Here is a 22,813-nt window from a genome sequence, read left to right as displayed (position 1 = left end):
GGTGAAATGGATAAAAGAAAAAGAAAAGTAACAGAGCCGATCAGTGGTGAAGAGGATAAAAGTAAAAGTAAAAAATGGTAGCTGGTCATTTCAACCTGGTCAACCAAACCCGTCAACTCAACCCTGTTAACAACTCCTGTCAACTCACCCCCAGTAAACTCAACTTCCTGTCAATTCAATCCTGTTTAAAACTCTTGTCAACTCAACTGAGGTAAACTCAAGCTCCAGTAAACTCAACTCCATTAACAGCTTCTGTCAACTTAACCATAAATTCAACTAGCTTCTCAATGTGCTAGTGTGCCTTATGAATAATGAAAATATTATATACTGTACAGTACTGTGAGTAATTTCAAAATATAAAAGAAAGATTAAGAGAGTAGGGGTATATTTTGTGTGGGCGATGGAGTGTATCTAAGAGTAGCACACGGTTTGCCAACACACCATAACTCGCTGGACTACTGTACACCTCACCGCGTACATTTAAATCACACAAATGTTCCAACACAAAAATGAAAGTTTAGAAAATTTTATTCAGTTCTTATACAAAGGAATGTTTGCATGTAAGGAAATGGAGTGAAAAAAATACAAAATTACGTCTGGGTGCGTAGCTTGGGAGAGGAGGTGGCAGGTAGTGGAGGGAGGGAGGGAGTGCTGGCTGGACTGAGAAGACAACTCACCTCCCATTCTCGTCAACTGTAATCCCTTTGGCATGTCTTTATACAATTTCACCATAATTCCCATACAGCATTATTTACCAGTAAGTTCATTTGGTGTCGAATTAATAAAACACTACCGTTAAATAATAAAATTTCCAGAAAAAATCCCACACTCAACCTTAAATAAGTTATAGCGCCATATTAAATTCCGGCGACTTTGTTTATATCACACAAACAGCTACTCGCCCACACCATCACCAAGTCACCACAACATCTGTCTTCAGCACTTCATAAATAATATTGTAGTGTGTTTATCAGCACTTAATAAATAATATTGTAGTTTTATGAACCTGCATATACCCTGGTTTATTTATTGAACAGTTGTCTTATTGTACAAGTAACCAAATCGAGCCAGGAATGTACTGCATCTCCATATCAAATACTATACTCCCCTGTACAGTATTATGATTCATTGCTATTTATTTTAGATCAATAAAATATTATCTCCCAAGCACATTTTTTACACCAGAAGGAAAACACATATGTTTTTGTGTTGAATATACCTGTGTTTATGTCTATAAATTCTGAACAGCCAGGACAATAATTTGTAACACTCTCTAACCGCACACTTCTCCGTGTGTGAAGAGACCCTTGGCAGCATTTTTCAACATTTTCATGCTCCAATGCCACCTTCCTAAGTTTTGGCATGGGGTTATCATATGATTCCTTCCTCTTTATTCCAGCTTTGTTTTGAGAAATTTCTTTATTTACATTTTCCAATGTTTCACTCACCTTCACAGCCTTATCAGAACCATTACAAACATTCACAGATTGTATATCATGATGCATATCATCTGTCTGATATCTAATGGGACCTTCTAGTGAAATAGCACTATTCTGGGTTATCATTTTTTCAGGGTTTTTCTTATATACTTTACCCTCACAAGTTTCCGACTTTACATTCTGTTTATGCTCGTGTGACATCTCACCACCTGAATAATATAAGGTCATATTAGCCGTTAATTTTTGACAGCCTTTCTTCTCTAAACTACTTCCATCTACAGTATTATTAGTCATTAAAGCATCCTTCTCCTCTACTGGTTTACTGTTTACAGTAGCAACTTTTTCCTGGACTGTTTTACTGGTATTAACTTTTTCCTGGACTGGTTTACTGGTAATAACTTTTTCCTGGACTGGTTTACTGGCATTAACTTTTTCTGGGACTGGTTTATTGTTTACAACAGCTAGTTTTTCCTGGACTGGTTTACTGTTTACAGTAGCAACTTTTTCCTGGACTGGTTTACTGGTCATAACTTTCTCCTGGACTGGTTTACTGCTTACAGTGGCAACTTTTTCCTGAACTGGTTTACTGCTTACAGTAGCAACTTTTTCCTGGACTGGTTTACTGGTAATAACTTTTTCCTGGACTGGTTTACTGGCAATAACTTTTTCCTGAACTGGTTTACTGTTAACAGCAGCAATTTTTTCCTGGACTGGTTTACTGTTTACAGTAGCAACATTTTCCTGGACTGGTTTACTGTTTACAGCAGCCAGTTTTTCTTGGACTGGTTTACTGGCAATAACTTTTTCCTGGACTGGTTCATTGTTCGTCACCTTTTGTTGCACTGGTTTACTGGATGGCACCTCTTTCTCTTCGGGTTGATTGACTTTCACTTTATTCTGTATTGGTGCTCTGGGTGGCACCTCTTTCTGTACTGGTTTACTGACCATATTCTCATTCTGTACTAGCTTACTGACTGTAACATTTTCTTGAACTGGTTCATTGACTATATTCTCTTTCTGTACTGGTTTACTGACTGTAACCTCTTCTTGTAGTGGTTTATTGACTGTAACCTCTTCTTGCACTGGTTTAGCTTTAGGCACTAAAAGATCTTTATGGCCACTATGATTATTGAGCAAAGACGGACTTCTGTACTGATCAATGACAATCATATCCCGAAGGCTATTACACGCATCAATGTGCTTTTGTGTAAAAACTTCTGATGGAACTACCACGTTGCATTTTATTTCAGTTAATGAAGATCTACTCATCAAACTTTTGTTTTTAAGTGAAGTGGATAGTTTCTTATCCTTCCCTTCTAATGCAACAAATAGCTCCTTTTCTTTTTTTAAGGTATACCACTTATAGCGTTTAACGTCATTTTGAGCCACTCTTCCGCGGTCAATCAAATGTTTTAGTTTTCTTGAAGATGTGAACAATTGCGAGCCCTGTGTAATGGTGTGCTTGGAATCTATCACACGTGTCCTCAATCCAAGAGAGGACTCAAAGTGCTTCATTTTTCTTTTACACTTGACTACATGCTTCTTAAAACTAGTTTTGTATAAGAAATATAATTTGCAACCATTACACAATGTAATATTCACTAGACCAACCTTATTCGTTTCTAATTCATCTGCGTCATTACTGGTTTTATGAAGTGCCTCCTCACTACTGTGATTCTTCTCAACTGAGCTTCCTAAACCAAAACAAAGTTTTTCACTAAGCACCTCAACAGAGTTTGGTGCACTCAACATCATCTTGCCAGAAATTTGAACAGATTTTGAATCTGATACAGTTTCTGAATTTGATACTGGAAGATCATGAAACTTTCCATCAAAATATTCTGAGCTCGCTGCAATGTTTTTTCTATTTTTTTCTGTAACGGAATCCCTCAGTTTTGAAACACATTCTTTAAGTAAAGATCTTACTATATCAGATTGACTACAATTATCAACTACATTTAAAATTTGTTTATTATCACTGCAGCTACCTGGCACTTTATAATCTTTGTCCAAATTTTTTTGTCCTTTTAACTCTCTTCTCTTGATTCTCTTCATCATATGATCATCCTTTAGATCTATTAATGTCACCTTTCCCTCTTCCCTAAGTTGCAGCAACATTGTATATGACACCATTTTCCATTTCATAAAATTAAATTCGTGTTTTTCTCTCTTGACATGAAGAAGAAGATGACCATGAGTATTAAAAGTCATAGAACACACAGCACACTTTTTTAAAATAACACAACTATACCTGTGCCTTAAAAAGTCTGCCTCATTTATAAAATACTTTGAACACATGCAACAATGCAATAAAAAGTACTCATAATTGTTTTCTTCAGCAACTTCAACATTCTTATTAGCTTTACTGTCACTGGAAGCATTATAATTTGGGTACTCAGAGGGAAAGTCATCCACAGCAGAACTATCAAGTTTGTCAAGGGATGTAGTCACACACTCTGTCTTACTCTTGTCCTCAGAATTCCTACTTGTTTCCAGGATTCTACAATTCAAGTTTTCACTGCTGTCCACATTTTGATCCTGAGGGCTACATTTTTGTGTATGTACATCACCATATATTTCGAGAAGTGAAGTACCAGCAGCTGGAAGAAACAAATGCAATTTAGAAGAAATGAGACCAACTCATCATAAAATGGGTCATATTACAAGCAAATTCTCAAGAAATAATTCAAAAGTGAAATATTTACCAAAGGTTTGAAAAGGAATCTGTTTAAGGTGTAATTTTTTTTTTAAATTTCCACTCAAGAAAATGCAAAAAATTTCCCTCTATCAACTTCTTAGCTTCTTTTCTTTCTTCTTCCTCCTCAAACCTCATCTTCTTTATTCTGGTACCAAAATTTTCTTACCTTCCTGGTGTACTTGATACAGGGAAAACAGACATTTTCAGTACAGTACTTAAAGGAGATATCAATCGCTGCCATCCACGACTCGTAACAAGGATATGCCCCAAAGGTCATATATCCATTAAATGCAATCCTACTGACAGAGTATATAAAGGCCACCTCTTGACACCAGTAACTCATTAACTGGTCACCCAAAATGGTCAGACAGTTCCCTGCCAGTTACTGTATTAGAGATGTTGCAGGAGCCACAATGTGTGTCCTGTGATCAAAATATGGCTAATCAAATGGAGTGTCAATGTGATGACCACTCCATTTCCCATCTGGTTCACTGAGTCATACCACAAGAAAGTACCTGGTATATCCAGGTCAGAGAGAAAATAAAAAATAATTTGAAAAGTTGAATCAGACAGTGCAACTAAACCCCAATGACTTGGCTGCATTACTAAATTATATGAACTACATTGGTAAGGGGGAGGAAAAACATAATTTAGATCCCAAGTACTTATGTCAAGAAAAACACGTTCATCCCACTAAGCCTCTTGGTGAATAAGTGAAACAACCCTAGGGGCATTGTGATTGTCTGGCAATATAATCAAATCCACCACCCCAAACTCTCGGAGGAAACGTCGCAAAAAAAAAAAAAAGAGATTGGATCTAACCATGAATCAGATGGCAGGCCCAGACCCCAGAAGCCTTTGTTGCCCATTAGGAAAAGATGCAATTTTCAAATATTGTATAGTACGTACATACAAGAAAGAAGGTGGCCTACTTACACATACCTAAGTGTGGCTTCGTTGGATTCTCCACAGCTTGGGACGATTTATCCTCATTTCCCTGAAAATATTAAATACAGGATTAAGATGTAGACAATTATATTGGTGGTGGGTCACAGCAACAGTTAAGGTGAGCTACGCAGGATACACACTTTCGTCAACGTAAAATTTTTAATATTTAATAATACTGTATAATAGATCAAATTCATGTCTTCCATTTGTATACAGGTATTATAGAGGAAATAGAAGATATAAGCCTATAATTGTTCTCAGTTTAAAATTACTTTTAATAGCAACAAATCATTTCCTCACTGAATTCTGACAAATTACCAGATTGAATTCTGACAAATTACCTGACCAGTGGTGGCTTGTGCTTAGGAGCTGCAGTCCCCCCACACTTATTGCCAGGCATATGATTCCATCAGACACACAGCAAAATAATACACTACTAACAAATACATCATAATAAAAAGTCATTACTGTATATATTATTTTCAGTATGTTACTAAGTGAGTTTTCATTAAAACCCGACCAATATTTAAGTTACTTTCATAGTTGCTGTACGATTCATGTCTGTTATTAATTGGCGCCACAACTGGAAACAATGAGCTGCAGTCGGTGCAGCTCAGTCTTGTGTTTACATTGCATGCGGAAAGGTGCGGTTAAGTCGTGCTTTCTTTAATTACCCTTTGACAATGGAAAATCAAGTGAAGCGAAGCAGAAGAGAAGAAAATTTAATATAGATAGATCAGCTGCTGCATATCTTGCACAGAATGCATACTAGCAAATTTTTTACATAAGTGAATTATGAGTAGAAGTAGGGTCCTGGCATAATTGCAAATTTGCATAGCGTTGCATGTAAAGCGAGGGTCAGGTACAGTTGGCTCCACTCCTGCGTTTATCACTTAGTGTTGCCTATTCTCTCTCTCCCTGAGGTCTGAACCCCGAACTCTGAAGCGTGAATTCGAAGCATTCGTTAGTGAGCAGGAGGGAGGGGGGAAGGGTGTATTGGGGTAAGTGTCTTTCTGTGGGGAAGAGATTGGGTACTAGTATAGGGGTGAGGATAGGAAATGTATATCAGTTGGGAGAGATTACAGTGCAGGATAATGCTTTGAAAAAACTATACTGACAGGGTTTCCTCTGATGAGTGTAATTGTCTAGTGCTGGCCAGATGAAAATACTAAAGTTACAATAGGATGAGAGATGGATGAATTCAAGTTTTAAGTAAGGTGTTCCTTTGCAAAAGAGTGCATTTTTTAGCAAATAGATTATGGATATGTTTGTATAACTTGTAAAAGCAGCAAAGTTTTGTTTAATCCCTTGAACTTCCCCAGCTGAATAAAATCGTCTGGTGGTAGCCAGAATAAAATAGATAAGAAGACATCGTAGTCAAGGGATTAATTAGTAATCAAAACAATCAGGAAGTGAGCACCACATATTTATTGTAATACAAACTTGATGTGAACAAAAATAGTTCAGTCAGCAGCTGTCCGGTATAGAATCAGCGAACCACATAGTTCAGTTGTGTCAAAACACTTAAGTTAAATGGGTGCTGTGCTGAAACCTGGATCACTCACAGAATAGCACAGTTCATGATTGACGTCACACAGTTGTATGCAGAGCTTCTGGACGACCATGTGGTAGTAGTGTGGAGGGCAATAGAGTGCTGTTTACCTGTTATCCTCGACAATAAATTCAAATAACCAATTCTACATTTAATATATTTTTCATTAAAGGATGAATAACAAAATAATGTACACTAAAATATAACAGCTGTCAGCATATAAACTATAGATTTTTATTGAGATAATTGTTCTCTGTTCCAACGTTACTGCATTGCTGCCGCGCTGTGCCACGTCATCTCAAATTTATTTTTAGTAATATCGGCGAATGATGAACTATGTTATATCAGTCAAAATAACAGTACTTACTGGTTGATGAGATTCATTAATGCTCTTGTGGAGCCGTTTGCGTGACCTGCAAAAATGTAAGAAAACAAAATTAAAGCTCATACTGTACTATTTTTATATAGAGAACTTTAAAAACAACAGAGTTTGTTACATGTACATTATAAAAATATTTCGAAATTTAAAAACACAAATTACCGATTCTGAAATCCTATTTCAAGTAAAACCCTTAACCAATGGATACAGTACAGTACAGTACAGTACAGTACAATATTGTAAAAGCTTTGCAGGACTTTCTTGAGCTAGCCCCTGGGTCCGAAGCGATTTGAAATGAAAACTATGACTCCTGTTGTGTCAGTAGGGCTGGTATATCTGATTGTAAGATGTTAACTAACACCAGTACAGTATCTGATTTATACTGAGTAATAAAATACAGAAACAATATAGGGTTAAGGCTAGCTTTAGTTACACCACAGAACTTCATACTGTATTTCTATTTGGTAATTTCTGAGAACAGCACTACCATCAGTAGTTGTTCAATTTTGTTAATTTTTTCCACAAATGTTCTTATCACTATAGTAAGTATTTTAAGAGGCAAAACCTTTTCATTTTAAATATAAGTACTTTATTTATTTTTTTAGTTTTTCTCTATCTACGATCATAAATCACCTGTAATGGGCAGGGCATGAAGGATGAGGGAAACTGCGAGGTAAAACACAGTGAAAACTGATTATATGACACTAAAATGAGGTTTCTACGTGCTTTGAGCATGAGGAAATAATATTAACTGTAAATAATCCTCAGGAAAATCTGTCAAGTCACCACATTCCATCCGTTTGTTTACAGCCGACCTGCTCGGACCAAGCATACTCTCACATCCATAAAAAAACATAAAATTACACCATGATGCTTCAACAGAGTTTCTTTCATTGGTATCTGATATCAAAATAAGGGTACAATATTAGTTTCGGTCATCCCTGTATTCAGATTCCAAACTAATGTAATCTAACCTAACCTAGCAACAGAAACCATGAACTATATCTAACCTAACCAGGGAGGCTTTGCTCCCTCAGAGCCTCCCTAAGATTTCCTGGATGACCGAAACTAAAATAATACTAAAATAAGTACTTCTTTCAGTTTAATATGGCGAGCTGTCAGGTCAGGTTCTATTAGGTTCTAGTAAATGTTGTCTCTTTTAAAATACTTACTATATATAATTAGAACATCTGTGGAACAAATGAACGAAATTGAACAACTCCTTCTAGTGGTAATGCTGTTTTCAGACGTTACCGCAAAATTTGCCGTTTCAGCCCCAACTACTGTTCGACCATAAATTTTTTTTTTTTCCATGGCGTAAACATATTGAGGTATTATTTTATTTTAGGACATAGCGCGCCCGAAAGTTATAAACTACTGAAACATTTAGTTCTCGCTATTCTGAGAATTTTGAACCCCCATATATACATGGCGGAAAAGGATAGTAGTGACACAATTGAATTTAATTTATTTTACGTAGTTTTAGTCTTCGTCTGTGAGATGTTAACGGAGCATCACGCATGCGCAATATTAACTGACATCATCCAGTCGTGACCAATGATGTATCGATATCATCAAGCGAATTTTTTACAAACGATCATATTTGATTTTTTCAAAGGAAGCAGCCTGGGTAATTTCACTGACCAGTCTCACAATGGCCGTGGTGAAGGTTGGTTGTCATTTGTGCTCCAACAATTATTTTAAGTATTGCTGAGTTTTACGAGAGACAATAATTCTATCTAATTCTAACATATCCCTGGTCCTTCCACTTCTAAACAAGGTATTGTACTTTCGGACATGGTGTGCCCCAAAGTTTTTTAACTATTAAAAAATTTAGGTTAGTTTAAGCTAGGCCTACCAGAGGTCCACGGGTAGAGCCCTCCACTAGGGGTTAGGTTAGGCTTTGTTGGGTTAGATGACTCGTTTTCATTTCTCCCCCTACCCAAAACCCCAGATTCTCCCCCATTATTGTTGGGAGACGAGCAATTTCCGCCATAAATGAAGGTTAGATTCGTTTAAAACACACCAAAATACACTGGAAAAACATATTAGTCAACCCCTGAGGACTCATGTACTAAGGTAAAAATTTACCCATATCGAAAACCATCAGAAAAGAAAACCCTAACCTAACTGGTGAGCTCCACAGTCGTTCGATGTTCTATGTGTGTACAACCATGTACAAACATGCAAAAATAAAATTTTACATATCTCTCTTAAACGTACAGTAATTTGCGCCAGAAACGTCACTGAGCAAAATGTCTTAGAATTGTTAAAACTACCGATTGCAACTATAAAATTCTGGATATTTATTTAGTGGCAGCAAGTGAAAGGTATGTTTTCATATACAATAAAATGTTAAATACTGTACATCTCTTACACGCAATTTGCGCCAGAAATATTGAAGTCTTAGAATTGTTAAAACTACCGATTGCAACAATAAAATTCCCGATATTCTTAGTGATAACAAGTGAAATAATACCCTGCTGCCCAGGTGGTAGTACCTCCCTAAAATTAAAGAGACAAACTTACCAAAACATTGTACATCACTTTATAATACGGAAGACATTTCTCACTAGTGTAAACACAAGTACATAACCAGGGTTGCCAACTCGGATTTTCAAATGTCGCTAGGCTGGTACCTAAAAGTAGCTAAATGTAGCTAAATCTTCCATGGAAAGTCGCTAGCTATTATTCCCCCCTTCAGTAATTTGATGCAAATAATATTTTCATAATGACGACTATAATGGACGGAGTATAAATAAAATGCATTATGTAAAAATAAAAATATTATTTTTTTTAAAGTTTAATGTGCACACTTACCTATTATTCAATAGTAATTGCATCCCAGTCCTCTTCGTAGTCGTCGGCAGTGTGAACAACTGTAGAGCTGGAAGCATGTGAAGTGCTTGGTTCAGGTTCTCTTGTAACTGTATGCCTCCACAGTCCCTATCTTTCTTAAAATATCACTAGGAAGTTCATAACTTGCACAACAGGTGTTCTGTCTTTTTAACCCATACTTTATTGTAAGAATTGCCTTTAATGTCGATAGTTTCATTTTGTTGCGCAATTTTGATTTCACAAAGTTCATATTACTAAATGTGCGCTCTACATCTGCGTTTGAATGCGGAAGAGATAAGGCAGCGAGTGCAATTTCAGCCAGATCATGGTAAGGGTTTTCACCTGTCGCATCTCTGTAATTTGCCACTTCTGACCACAATTTTAGGGTGTTAGATGCATGGACGGGCTGACATCAAGTGATCAGGAAATAGACGTGTCCCTCCTTCTGTACCACGACCCGTTCAAATGTATTAAACTTTTCTTATTATTTATTGTCCCTGTAACCCCGTTGCTATATATTATGGCTCGAAATAAGGAAAACTGAGTTTTCATGGACAGTCCAAAAGTATCCAGAAAGTCGCTAGATTTCTGTGGATATCTCTAGATTTGAGACAAGTCGCAAATCGCTCTAAAATGTCGCTAGAAAAAAACAAAAAGCTCTAGATCTAGCTACAAAGTCGCTAAGTTGGCAACTCTGTAACATAACTTTCTCAAGCAGCTGCATAGTTGCCAGCTAAAAATTTCACGTGGTGCTAAATTTGCTCCCCAAAAGCGCTAATCTTATAAAATAAGCTAATAAAAAGTACAAAGAATTAATTATGGTAAATTATACAAATATTTCCGATACAAATAATTTTTTACTACTTACCATTATTCCAGATTTGCTAATTCCCAATCTGCAATCTCCTCCTCGATGTCTTTATCTTGTCCTAGGTCAATTTCAGATTGTTGCAGTTCATGTGAGAATCCTGGTTGTGGCTTTTCAACATTTCCTTAGGCAGTTTATAATCATAACAACAATTTCCATGCTTTCTTAGTCCACACTTGATAGTTAATATTGCATTTAAACTTTTGATGCTAAGTCTGTTTCGAAGTTTTGACTTGGCAATATTCATATGACTAATGATGTGGTCCACATCAGCGTTGGAATGAGCTAATGTTAGCACTGTCAAAACTAACTCAAAGAGGTTGTAGTGGATTCCTCCCCTACAAACGCTTTTGTCGCGGAGTAGCCGACCCCGCGAATTCCCCAGTGTATGCCTCGTGGTCTAGGTCAATCAGCGCCGCCTTACATGACGGAGGTCAAATATTAAGCCACGCTTACCTCCGCAATATAAGATCTCACCTCGTGGTGACCTACCACTTTCTACCTGCAGTCAGTCTTCAAGAAACACCTCTTCCTCTACCCCTGCCATTAGGGAGTTCCCCAAACCTGAAACGGCGAAGAAACTCCGAGAATTCCTGGGTTTAGTCAACTACTACCACTGCTTCATTGCCAACGCTGCCACCGTCCTAGTCCCCTTCTACGACCTTCTCAAGAGACTCCCAAAGACGTCTCACAAGCCTCTCGTGTGGACTCAAGAGGCTGTTACTGCATTCACCGCTATCAAACTGCATATCACACGCCTTACCCTCCTGGTCCACCCCGCACCTAACGCCCGGACCACTCTCACAACAGACGCTTCTTCTACTGCAGTGAGCGCCGTCTTACGGCAGGAGATCAACGGAATTCTCATGCCAGTTGCATTCTTCTCACAATGGCCTCAACCAGCACACCTCAAGTACAGTGCCTTTGATCGTGAACTCCTGGCCATATACCTGGTTGTCAAGCATTTCCAGCACTTCCTCGAGGCGCGTCAGTTCACCATCTTCACTGATCACAAGCCCCTCATCCACGCCTTTGCTTCAGCATCCCAGTCACATACGCCTCGTGTCCTGCGCCACTTGGCTTACATCTCGGAGTTCTCCAGCGACGTCCAACACATTAATGGCAACCACAACGAGATCGCCGATGCCCTCTCTCTTCGTATATCCAACATTCTTCCCTCATCTCCACCCATTGATTACGGGCAGCTCGCCGCGGCTCAAGAGAACGACGAAGACCTGGCAGCATACAAGACATCTCCCTCAGGCCTCACACTCCAAGAACTCCCTGTTCACAGCACGAACATCAAATTTTGGTGCGACGTATCCTGTGGGCAGCCTAGACCGTTCGTGCCTCACGTCCACCGCCGCGCTGTTTTCGACCGCATCCATGGTCTCAGCCACCCGAGTGTGCGGGCCTCCAAGCGCCTCCTCACGCAAGGTGTCGTCTGGCCCGGCATCAAGACCGATACTAAGAAATGGGCTGCCCAGTGCCTGGCCTGCCAATCCTCCAAAAAACATCGTCACATACGGGCCCCCTTAGAAACCTTCCCTATACCCAAAGGACGTTTTCAATTAGTACACTTCGACATCGTAGGACCTCCTCCATCATCCTACGGTAGCACTTACATCTTCACCTGCATCGACCGTTTCACCAGGTGGACAGAAGCTATCCCCATGCCCAATGCTACAGCAGAGTCTGCCGTCCGCGCCTTCATGTCCTGTTGGGTTTCCCGTTTCGGCCCCCCTGCAACCATCATCACTGACCGAGGAGCCCAGTTTGAGTCACAACTCTGGCAGAGCCTCCTACAGTTCCTCGGTACTTCCAGGCAACGCACTACCGCATACCACCCTCAATCCAACGGCATGGTAGAGCGGTGAACGGCAGCTGAAGGACGCACTCAAGGCACAGCACGACCCTTACAGCTGGATGGATGCGCTGCGATTAGTGCTCCTCGGCATCCGTGCATCACACAAGGAGGACATGGACTGTAGCCCAGCAGATATCACCCTAGGTGAGCCCCTTCGCCTACCCGGAGATTTCTCACTCCCTCCTGACCTCAATCAACCCACTCTGCCGTTCGTCACTACTAACTCCAAAATCTACGACAAGCAGTTTCTGCATTCAGAACTACTGCTCCACGCCAGCCTCCTCGGCGCCCTGAACATATCCCTCCTGCACTACTCACTGCCGAGTATGTTTTCGTCAGGCATGATGCTCACCGCAACCCACTACAACGCCCCTACGATGGACCCTTCCAGGTTGTTACCCGTTCAGCGAAGTTCCTGATGATTATCCGGAATGGCAGACACGACACCGTCAGCATAGACCGAGTCAAGTCGGTCACCTTACCCGTTGGGTCCCCAGCCCAGCAGCACCCCTAACAACTACGCCTGCACCAGTCTACCCGCAGTTACCACCTACAGCAACACCCCACCCGCGACATTTCTGGGCAACCTCTTTCCACCCTCAGGTACCCCCTGCTTCTGTCGTGGACCCTCCTCCTGACGTGGACCCTGCTGCCGTCGTGGACCCTGTTGCTGTTATGGACCCTCCTCCTGACGTGGACCCTGCTGCCGTCGTGGACCCTGTTGCTGTTATGGACCCTCCTCCTGACGTGGCCCCTGATCCAGTCAGACCCCGCCCACGACATTTCTGGGCACCCTCTTTCCACCCTCAGTACCCCCTGCTCCTGTCCTGCACCCTGCTTTTGTCGTGGACCCTGCTTTTGTCGTGAACCCTGTTGCTGTCATGGACCCTCCTCCTGACGTGGCCCCTGCCCCTGACCTAGTCTACCCAGCCAGTGACGCTGTCCCTGCCGCGACAGGAGCACAACAACCATTGCCTGTACAACCTCCTCTAATCCAAAACCCTCCTTCTCTCCCTGATTCTCCCACAGGTTTTGTGTCACTAGACGGAGTTGTCACCTCAGCAGCCGAGTCGTACGTACACCTTCCTGGTATGTATCACTTGTGGGACGCAACCAAGCCAACATCCAGTCTCCCGCCGCGTCCGGAGGGAGTATTGTAGTGGACCTACTCCCCAGTGCGAACGCACACATAGCAACCCCAGGATCACCGGGCACCTCTGGCGTTCACCTCTGTGATTGGTTCTCGCGTGTAACGTGCACCTCTAATCCTGATGTTCTAGAATCATATAAATATGGGACCGGCTGGCCAGGGAGACCATTCTACTCTGACTTACTGGACGAGCAAGATCTCTCTACAGCGCCTCACCAACCAGCTCCCTCAAAAAGCTCCTCGCCCAACAGGACCTCTGAGCAAGCTACTCCTCACCTAGTAACTCCTTAGCACTGTACAACAATATATATATATACAGAAAACGCATAGTGAGTTTCTATTCTACCTCATTCCTGAGTGTGAGATATCTACATGTACGTACGTTTGTGTGCCCATACAAAGAGAGAATTGACAACTGGCCACATACCGTACACTACAATATCACTCATGACGTTACATCAACTTCTATGACGTCACGATTACCTTTTGCACGCAGCCAATAGGTAGCGCTATTATTAAGGTATCTGGCAACTATATCGTACATGCATTTCATATATTTTAGCTGCAACTTTCCTATCTTGAGTAGAGTATCTTTGCCGCAGCCCATAATGTTTGTAAACAAAGTCTGGATGTAGAGCACCTGTCACCTGTGCTTATAATTATGGCCAGTTACCACGTTATTTATCTCTGGAAAATTACATATCCAGGGATGTAAGCTTATTATAACTCTAGTAACTCAATGTTTATAGTTAAATAAAGCTAGTGAATTTTGTTCTCTGATATCTGGATCCCACACCACGATGTTTCGGTCATGCATGGAATCTAAGGAATTCGGTTAGGTTAGATATACTCACAGATGATTTTGTAGTGGACGTCTCCCCTACAACTGCGTAGCCGCATTCCACCTGCTACGTCTTCCCTAGCAACCAAACGAGCGGCCCAGGGGGGGGGGGGCATCACCAGATGCCACAGTATCCTAGCAACCAGCCGCTACCGTCTTCCCTAGCAACGGAGTCGAGAAACTGGCATATTAAAGTGAAAGAACTTGCTATGATATGCGGTAATTTTAAATTTTTGTACACTTGACAGAAATCACCTGAACCGAGTGGCTCTTAAACATACACCGAGTGTACAGCATCGATCGGGGTGCCTTAGCGATTTATCACCACGCAAGACAAAGTAGTGCTGTACTAACACTGGAATAAGCCCTAAAGGAATAATCTCGATCAGAATAGAAACTTCTAAAAGTAAACTGCTTGAAGACGAGTAAATCCATATACTGTATTCTCAAGGTCTTACAGGTGTGGAGTTTTAGGGATTTTGTGATTTAATGTCTCCTGAGTATTTCATAAAAAATAAAATAAAAAATCCAGGAGGTTGATTTGTTTTGAAAAGAGGTGGATGGACAAAATGTGTATATAGTATTTGCATCGCCCCTGCATTTGAAAATACATAATTAAAATACAGTACAGTACTGGAAATAACTGTTTATTTGTTTGCCTACTAGGTGGAGAATTTACATTTTCTTTTAAAATTAAACATGAGACATCATTGCAATAAACTATATGTATTTATGTATTACATCTGTTTTGTCAGATACAGTTTGCAATTCCAATTTAACAGGACACTTCAACCAGTAGGAAAGAATCTCTTCACAATAACCAATAAGGAAGTACATCTTTCGAGCAGCTATTTTCTGTTGCACGATGCCAGCAATACGGATCGTGTTGTGTTGCCTTTTGATAACAACCTGTGGGCGAAAGATGAATAATTTATCAAAATACATCTACTGTAGTTACATTCTTCTTCAAAACTTTTGACCTATATGGAATAACTGAAATTACAGTACATCTACCGGTACAGTACAGTATATGAAACAAAATTTCCACTACAGATGCCCTGTTGCAGCATAGCAAGTTTATGGGGCAATAAATTATGACAATTATTGAATTTGTCTGAGATTTTGTTTTGATAAATTCATATCACCTGTACTGTACAAAGTTTGGTTAAATATAATGCTACTTGGAGTTCTTGTGTTATAATTCCCATTTGCATTTTGGGAGAAATGCATTTCTATGCCCCCACCTCCTGGGACAGTATGGTTGCATTCACACCAAATGAGTTGAGTCAAGTCATGTTGAGTCATGACTACAAGATTTGCCATTAAAGTGCACTTAATTTTGTATGTAATTTTGCAGAAGCTGTTCACACTAGGAGAGTCGAGTTGAGTCATGCCGAGTTGAGTCAATTCACGAATACTGCCAGATCCAATTTTTTGCCAGTCATCGAGAGTCAGTTGTGACTGGTGAAAGAAAGCCTCATCATGCAGCTGGAGGATATGATAAATCTTGTTCGGGAGCACCCTACTCTCTATGATTTTAGTGATTGGAGACACCGAGATTGTGAAGTGATCTCAGCACTGTGGAAAAAGGTTGCTAATGAAGTGAATTCTACAGATACTATTATATATTGAAATAATAGCCTAGGATATTATTAGTAAATAATAGCCAAATAATTCACATGAATTACTCACTCTTTACTAACCATACATTTACATACGTAAGATCAAACAAAATTAATTGTAGATATCCTGATCAAATAATGCAGCCGAATTCACAAGAAAACATTTAATTTTGCGAGAATATGTCTTCATACCTCTTGACATTTGACAGGGTACTGACAAATGTGACTCTTCTTGAACTCTTTCTGTGTGAACGAAAATGAATCAATTTGACTCGACTCGTTTGGTGTGAGTGCTGCCTAAGCCATTTTCACTATGCACAGCTTTGAATCATGAGAATAAAAGGGGCAATGCACATCACCTTTTTCATAACAGTGACAATGCAAGAAAAGCATTTAAGTAGCAAACATCATATATATATATATATATATATATATATATATATATATATATATATATATATATATATATATATATATATATATATATATATATATATATATATATATATATATATATATATATATATATATATATATATATATATATATATATATATATATATATATATATATATATATATATATATATATAATATATATATATATATATATATATATATATATATATATATATATATATATATATATATATATATATATATATATATATATATATATATATATATATATATATATACAGGGTGTCCCATAAATTTCCATACATAGGAAAAATAAATTTTATATGAAAATCCATTTTTATTTATATAATATGCTCTACATGACTACCATTCTGTTGAAAACACTCTTCAATGCGTGTCCTCCACTGCTGAAGAACACGTTCAAGCACAGCTGGAGTTATGCTTGTAATGGCGTTGGTGATACGTTGTATGGAAACTTATGGGACACCCTGTGTATATATATATATAATATATATATATATATATATATATATATATATATATATATATATATATATATATATATATATATATATATATATATATATATATATATATATATATATATATATAAACTCTGAGCTCACCTCTGAAACAAACAAGTTATGCCAAGTGCCTGTCATGAACTTGCGAATAAAGATGTCTTCCACAACCGTTTCTGGTTCCCGCTGTCCCTCATACAAGCTTGCTGTAAACATATAAAAAATTACAATAAAATACATGATTAAAGTAAGGAGTACAGTATCACATACAGTGACCCCTCGTTTAACGAACACCTCGGTTAACGTAATTTCGATTAACGAACTGCCTTCCATAAGGATCTTCAATTTGGTTAACGAAAAAAAATTCGGTTAACGAAGTTCTTACGAACCGACCTCAACATGTTTTCGCTTGCACTGACCGGGCAACCAGCTTTAGTATCAGTCCGCCAATACATTAATCGGTTCTAGGGCTTAAATTCCTTACTATTTTAGTAAATATCAGAAGTTTATACTATTCAATAATTTTAAAAGTTTAATATTCAATTTTTTAGTCATTTTAACAATTATTGAACATAACTGAAGGTAAAGTGACTAGTTAATAATGACATCCAGCCTCTTAACACAGCAAACAGGAGTTAGTCTCTCTCTGTTTTCACTGGAGGTAACATCTTGCTTGAGACTCTCTTCAACTAAAGCTTTTTTTCTGTGTTTCCAAGCAAATTATTGGTCATTTTGAAATATATTTTACATATTGACAATATATAATGCAGTGCAGTGTTGATTTAAAGAAAATAATCTTGAATTACACCAAGAGAGCTAAAATTTTATGGGTGAAATGGCGCCATGGGGTGACTTCTCTTCCACCCCAATGCCTTCTCTTTTTCCTTCTCCTCCACCCCCATTCTAAATCCCATCACCATCATCATCATCATCATCATCATCATCATCATCATCCAGGAGCCTTCTACATACACACCTCAAAATAAGTGAACTTTTCTACCATTTTTGTTGAATTTAGGAAATTTCGGTGAGCTGGAACCAATTACCCAAAAACCCATTGAAACAATGGTTTCAGTTAACGAACTTTTCGGTTAACGAACAACCTTCTGGAACGGATTGAGTTCGTTAACGGAGGGGTCACTGTACTTTACTTGTCCATTATACAAATATTATAGTACAGTATAGTAGGGTTGTAGAGTACACATATCCATAGTATGCAACCCTACTTCTACGTGTTTGACCCCCTGAACCACCCTTGCACTTGGGTCTCGCTCTCGCACAAATATCTCTTGCTAGTTCAGGGTGTTTATCACTTGTCTGTGCTCGTTTGAGAAAAAACTCATACAATACCCTAATGTTGCTTAGATATAAAGAAAATATAATATAAAACTATAAAATAAGAAAAATGAAGAGCACGGGTTTGTATGTGTGGGATGCGAACATATACATTGAGGAAGTGAGTTGTAACTTGAGGCCAGCCGCACTCTTCCTCCCCCTATGTGATGCCACGGCATACACATATAAGAGAAAGAGAGAGAGAGACTTTCACAATCATTCTAGGAACACTGTAAGAAAAGTCATCATCATCATAACAATAATACCAGTAGTAATAATAATAACACTCTTACTTGTGTTCCAGCTATTCCAAGACTTCCTATGTGCAATCTGGCAGGGTTGATTGGCCATCTCATAGGTCAGGGGCTTTGACCTGTTCCTTGTGATCTTGTAGCGTCCAGATTGCACCTTACCTACCACTTGTGTTGTGTGAAAACTTTGTGACAACACCCCAAGAAGAGTGCCTTGACTGAAGCTTGAACTGGTACACAATTTCCATCCCTTGAGAAACAAATAGAGAACAAAGTTAAATACACTGTACTCATGAGATGGTTACTGTAATTATTCCAGCTAACAGGGATATCTTATATATGAATGGGGTTCAACTTCAAATTTACAGTATTTTATTTACCTAGCAGTCACTCACTCCCCTTACCCACTCCTGTTGCCAGGTGTTTGGGAGCCACCACAAGCACAAGGAGCACAGTTGTTAAGAGAGCAGAACAGCACACGCACGAAACGGACAAGCGTTTAACCCAGACTGTCACTGAGGCGGAGTGAGCACACATGGCTCACCCACCTGGGTCAAGAGAGACACCTTGCGGGATGCCGTGAAAATACCACCAACTTTAAAACTATCTGCAGACATTCTTGGGTACATCCAGTGTCATTCCCGAATAATGTAATTGAAGGTCGCGAATTAAAAATCCGTGAATTGTAAGGGTATGCTGTATCACTTTTATGATCATTTTTGACTAACATGTTAAGTTTCTGAGAGCAAAAGTTTGTCAAACACTAAATTTTTTTTCAAAGAGTTTTAATTATTTTAGCAGATAACTATCATTTTAGATTAGAGTACAGTACTTAGATTAGGTTTGATAGGGTAGTTTTTTCACTTTATGAATGATAAATTATGGAAAGAAGCAGTATCTGGTGCTTCAGGAATGTTAACAGCTGGCAGGAGTTTCTGAGATGCACCGTTAATAATGTACTGCTCTTAAAATCAAACTAAACTAACCAAAATACAGCACTAAAGTTATCTTGTATTTTAATCTTCTAATATAAACAAATAAATCCTTTCTAAATGTTTGAACAAGAAACCAATGTGGTGGACATACAAAAGGTTGGTGCCCTCACCTCCCAGATGTAAATGCCCTCTCCAGTAATTGTAAAAGTGATATTATGCAATAGATATTCCTCATGCACATTTTGGCCCTTTAAAGAGGTAAGAAACCATTTATTTATGGTGATTTGGGCAAAGACTCCCTCTCCACTTCCTTGAAGGCTAAACTGTTCCTTCATAGAAATATTTTTTCTAAGATGAGAAATTAGATTGTTAGATTTTATAGGTTTTGTTAGGCAGGTTTAATCTATTCAACCATAAATCATTTTGTAGCAACAGACAGTACCTCAAAACTATCTGAATCATTCCTTTCATAGACATATCTTTTTTATGATAACAAAGACAATGGTTTGGTTAAGTTGAGCTTGGATAATTTCAGTTTGTTTAGGATGTGTGAGAGGTTTGAATAATAGACCAGGTTCTTTGGAGACTTTACTATTGCAGCATCATACAGTGACTGGCAATCCGGCGCTGCCACAGACAAACTCCCGCCTCCATACATGGGAAAACATATCGTACGATGATACTCCATCTCAGTCTGGTGTTAGCCATCTGCTCCAGGATTACCAAATTTATATTCAGTTGAAAGTTTGCTGCACTTCAGGAACCATGTCGTGTCATGGCTGTTCTATCAATCTGTTCCAGCCTAACCTATTCTAAACTAAGAGTTATCCTCTATTGTATTATCATCTTAGAAAAAAATTAAATGAAAGGAACCGCCCAGCCGTCAGGGAAGTGGAGAGGTAGTCATTGTTGTGTCAAGGGTTGGAGGAAGCATCCAAAGAATTGTGTTCAGAAAAAAAAATCATAAGAATTATATTATGCAAAACATATTGCTCATGCTCTTTTTTACTTCATGATGGAAGTAGCCATATACAGGGCCATCCTGCAACTAACTGAAAAAGCCAATATACAGCACCATCCTGCAACTAACTCAAAAGTTTAGCAACGCAGTACCGAAACAACGTTAAGCGGGCCGACATTAAGCGAGGACTTACTGTAATACCATAATTACCCTAATCTAACCTAAATTTAAAATCCTAAAATTCTCTGGATGACCGAAACGATAATATTACCATTTTTTCATCTACCCCGGTATATGTAAACTTCCAAAAGATGGGGCATGGATCATCTTGGACTCACTGTCAGCTTTGGGGTATTTTTTACAATAGTTCACACAACATTCCTACCCAAATCTTTCATCAGATTAAAAAAAGACGTCTAATTTTAAGAAAATTTTCTAATATTACATTATCGTCGGAAACATATAATAACGCAGATAAAGCATGCCAAATCTTTCTCTATTTAATTCCATCAAACTTCAGCCATTATCGCCTACCTGACCTCCTACTCAGCGTGTTCCCTTCATAAATCGCCATGCGCATGCATTCACGTACACGTCCAATCAAAAGCGTTCCTTTTTTTTCCACCAATTAAAATTAATTTTGGTTTCTGCTTTTAGCATTTGCGGTAGTTTTGGCCCAATCAGATTCGATTGTGATTTTGGGTCTCCTGCTTCAAAATTCAAATTCATTTTCGACCATGGAAGTCTGCAATGGGTGTAACTTCAATTATATGGAGTTAATTGAGGGTTTAAAAAAAAAAAAAAAAAACGAACAAACAATAGCATTTTTTAGATCTCAAGGTGTTCTCCACCTCTCAAGCCTACTCGAATTTCGGATTCTAATTCGGAATAAGGCAAGAAACAACAGTGATTCCCTCATATAGTGAGAGTCTGCTTACGTAAAAACACTGTGAGGGTTAGGTTAGGTCAGGTTAGGTAAGGTTACGTCAACCAAAAAAGGTTAGGTTGATATTTTCTAGTGTGTTTTGCTGTATTTTATCTTCACTTGTCCATGATTATTGTTGGAAAACGTTTGTTTCTCTCCCTCACCCAAAACCCCGGTTCCCAACAGGCAATTTACGACGGAAATCAAGGTCAGAATCAATCAAAATACACAAAAATATAGTAGAGAAACATAGGTTTGAGTTTCTAACAGAGTCGGTCCAACGAATTACCCAAAAGTACCCAAAAGTCTATTAAATCAGGGTAAAATCTTAATGAATATATGTTTTACATCAATAAAACCTGATTAATAATGTTTTCATTGAAATGTAGTCAAAATAATGAAATAATAAACAGCGAAAAACGCTAAAGTCCAAAATGGAGATATAATTACCGATGTTTCTGTTACTTTGGGGTATTTGACATAGCCGTAGGATTTACTCTTCGTTAGGTTAGGTTAGCACAGTGCATCACCATGGCTCTGAGTTATCTCCCTGTTCACGAACTCTTTGGAATTTAGCGTTCGCCAATACTGAAAGTTTTTCGCTGTTTATTATTTCATCTTACAAATTATTTTTACAAAATTACACTAAAAATATTATTAGACATGTTTTGTGTATGTATAACAGATATTCGTTAAGATTTTACCCTGATTTAATACACTTTCGGGTACTTTTGGGTAATTCGTTGGACCCAACAGAGTTGTGTGAACTACTACAAATTTACCGTTTTTTTTCTTCTCTACCAGATTTGCATAATATATATAACTAAACAAACACTTTTCCTTTCATTACTCCACCTACATTTACTGTACTCACCGAGGCAATATTTGTGTATAGAATCGCAGACATTTCTCTGGTGTTTACAATAATATGACTAATGCTAGAAGAATACCACGACCATGAACGTTAAAATATATTTACTATTTTTCGAAAACATAAAACTTGAGTTAACTTGCATATGCTAACATAACCTTAAAATATATTTGTAATTTTGAGTACTTTAAATTAGAATACCCTTTTTTCGTGTTTTCGTTAAAAGAAAAGAAAAATGAGATTTTGGTCGAAAATTTCCTAACATTAATCATATTGCAGGTGGTAGGGCCCTTAAACTTCCTGAAACAATAATTTAATACATTCAGTAAAGTCATCATACAGGTTTATAATTGGTTTGGCATGTAGTCTCGTTGAATCCATGACAAAACCCCA

The 22,813-nt window shown here is 38.5% G+C and overlaps 2 protein-coding genes across 3 annotated transcripts; both read right to left on the bottom strand.

Annotated features, from left to right (window-relative positions):
• Positions 1-512: 512 nt before the first annotated feature.
• LOC121875701 lies at positions 513-9,620 on the bottom strand. Of its 2 annotated transcripts, none has more exons than XM_042380336.1 (4): positions 9,546-9,620; positions 7,005-7,050; positions 5,074-5,134; positions 513-4,039 (listed from the first exon to the last, which is right to left on the bottom strand). In XM_042380336.1, exons 1-4 carry the CDS (start codon positions 9,551-9,553, stop codon positions 1,146-1,148), a joined length of 3,009 nt encoding a protein of 1,002 aa, XP_042236270.1. In that variant the 5' UTR covers positions 9,554-9,620; the 3' UTR covers positions 513-1,145. The 2 variants fall into 2 exon arrangements, with proteins under 2 accessions (XP_042236270.1, XP_042236272.1); XM_042380338.1 differs by having other exon boundaries at positions 5,080-5,134.
• Positions 9,621-15,210: 5,590 nt separating this feature from the next.
• Positions 15,211-22,500, bottom strand: LOC121875700 (28S ribosomal protein S24, mitochondrial-like). Its single transcript, XM_042380335.1, has 4 exons — positions 22,424-22,500; positions 18,771-18,978; positions 17,248-17,348; positions 15,211-15,489 (listed from the first exon to the last, which is right to left on the bottom strand). The coding sequence occupies exons 1-4, from the start codon at positions 22,454-22,456 to the stop codon at positions 15,301-15,303; spliced, it is 531 nt and encodes a 176-aa protein (XP_042236269.1). The 5' UTR covers positions 22,457-22,500; the 3' UTR covers positions 15,211-15,300.
• Between the last annotated feature and the right edge of the window lie 313 nt (positions 22,501-22,813).

The sequence above is a fragment of the Homarus americanus genome, unplaced genomic scaffold, assembly GCF_018991925.1.
Source record: "Homarus americanus isolate GMGI-L3 unplaced genomic scaffold, GMGI_Hamer_2.0 scaffold22250, whole genome shotgun sequence".
NCBI lineage: Eukaryota > Metazoa > Arthropoda > Malacostraca > Decapoda > Nephropidae > Homarus > Homarus americanus.
Note: the sequence above shows the minus strand (reverse complement) of the source record. Positions and strands in the feature narration are given on the sequence as shown.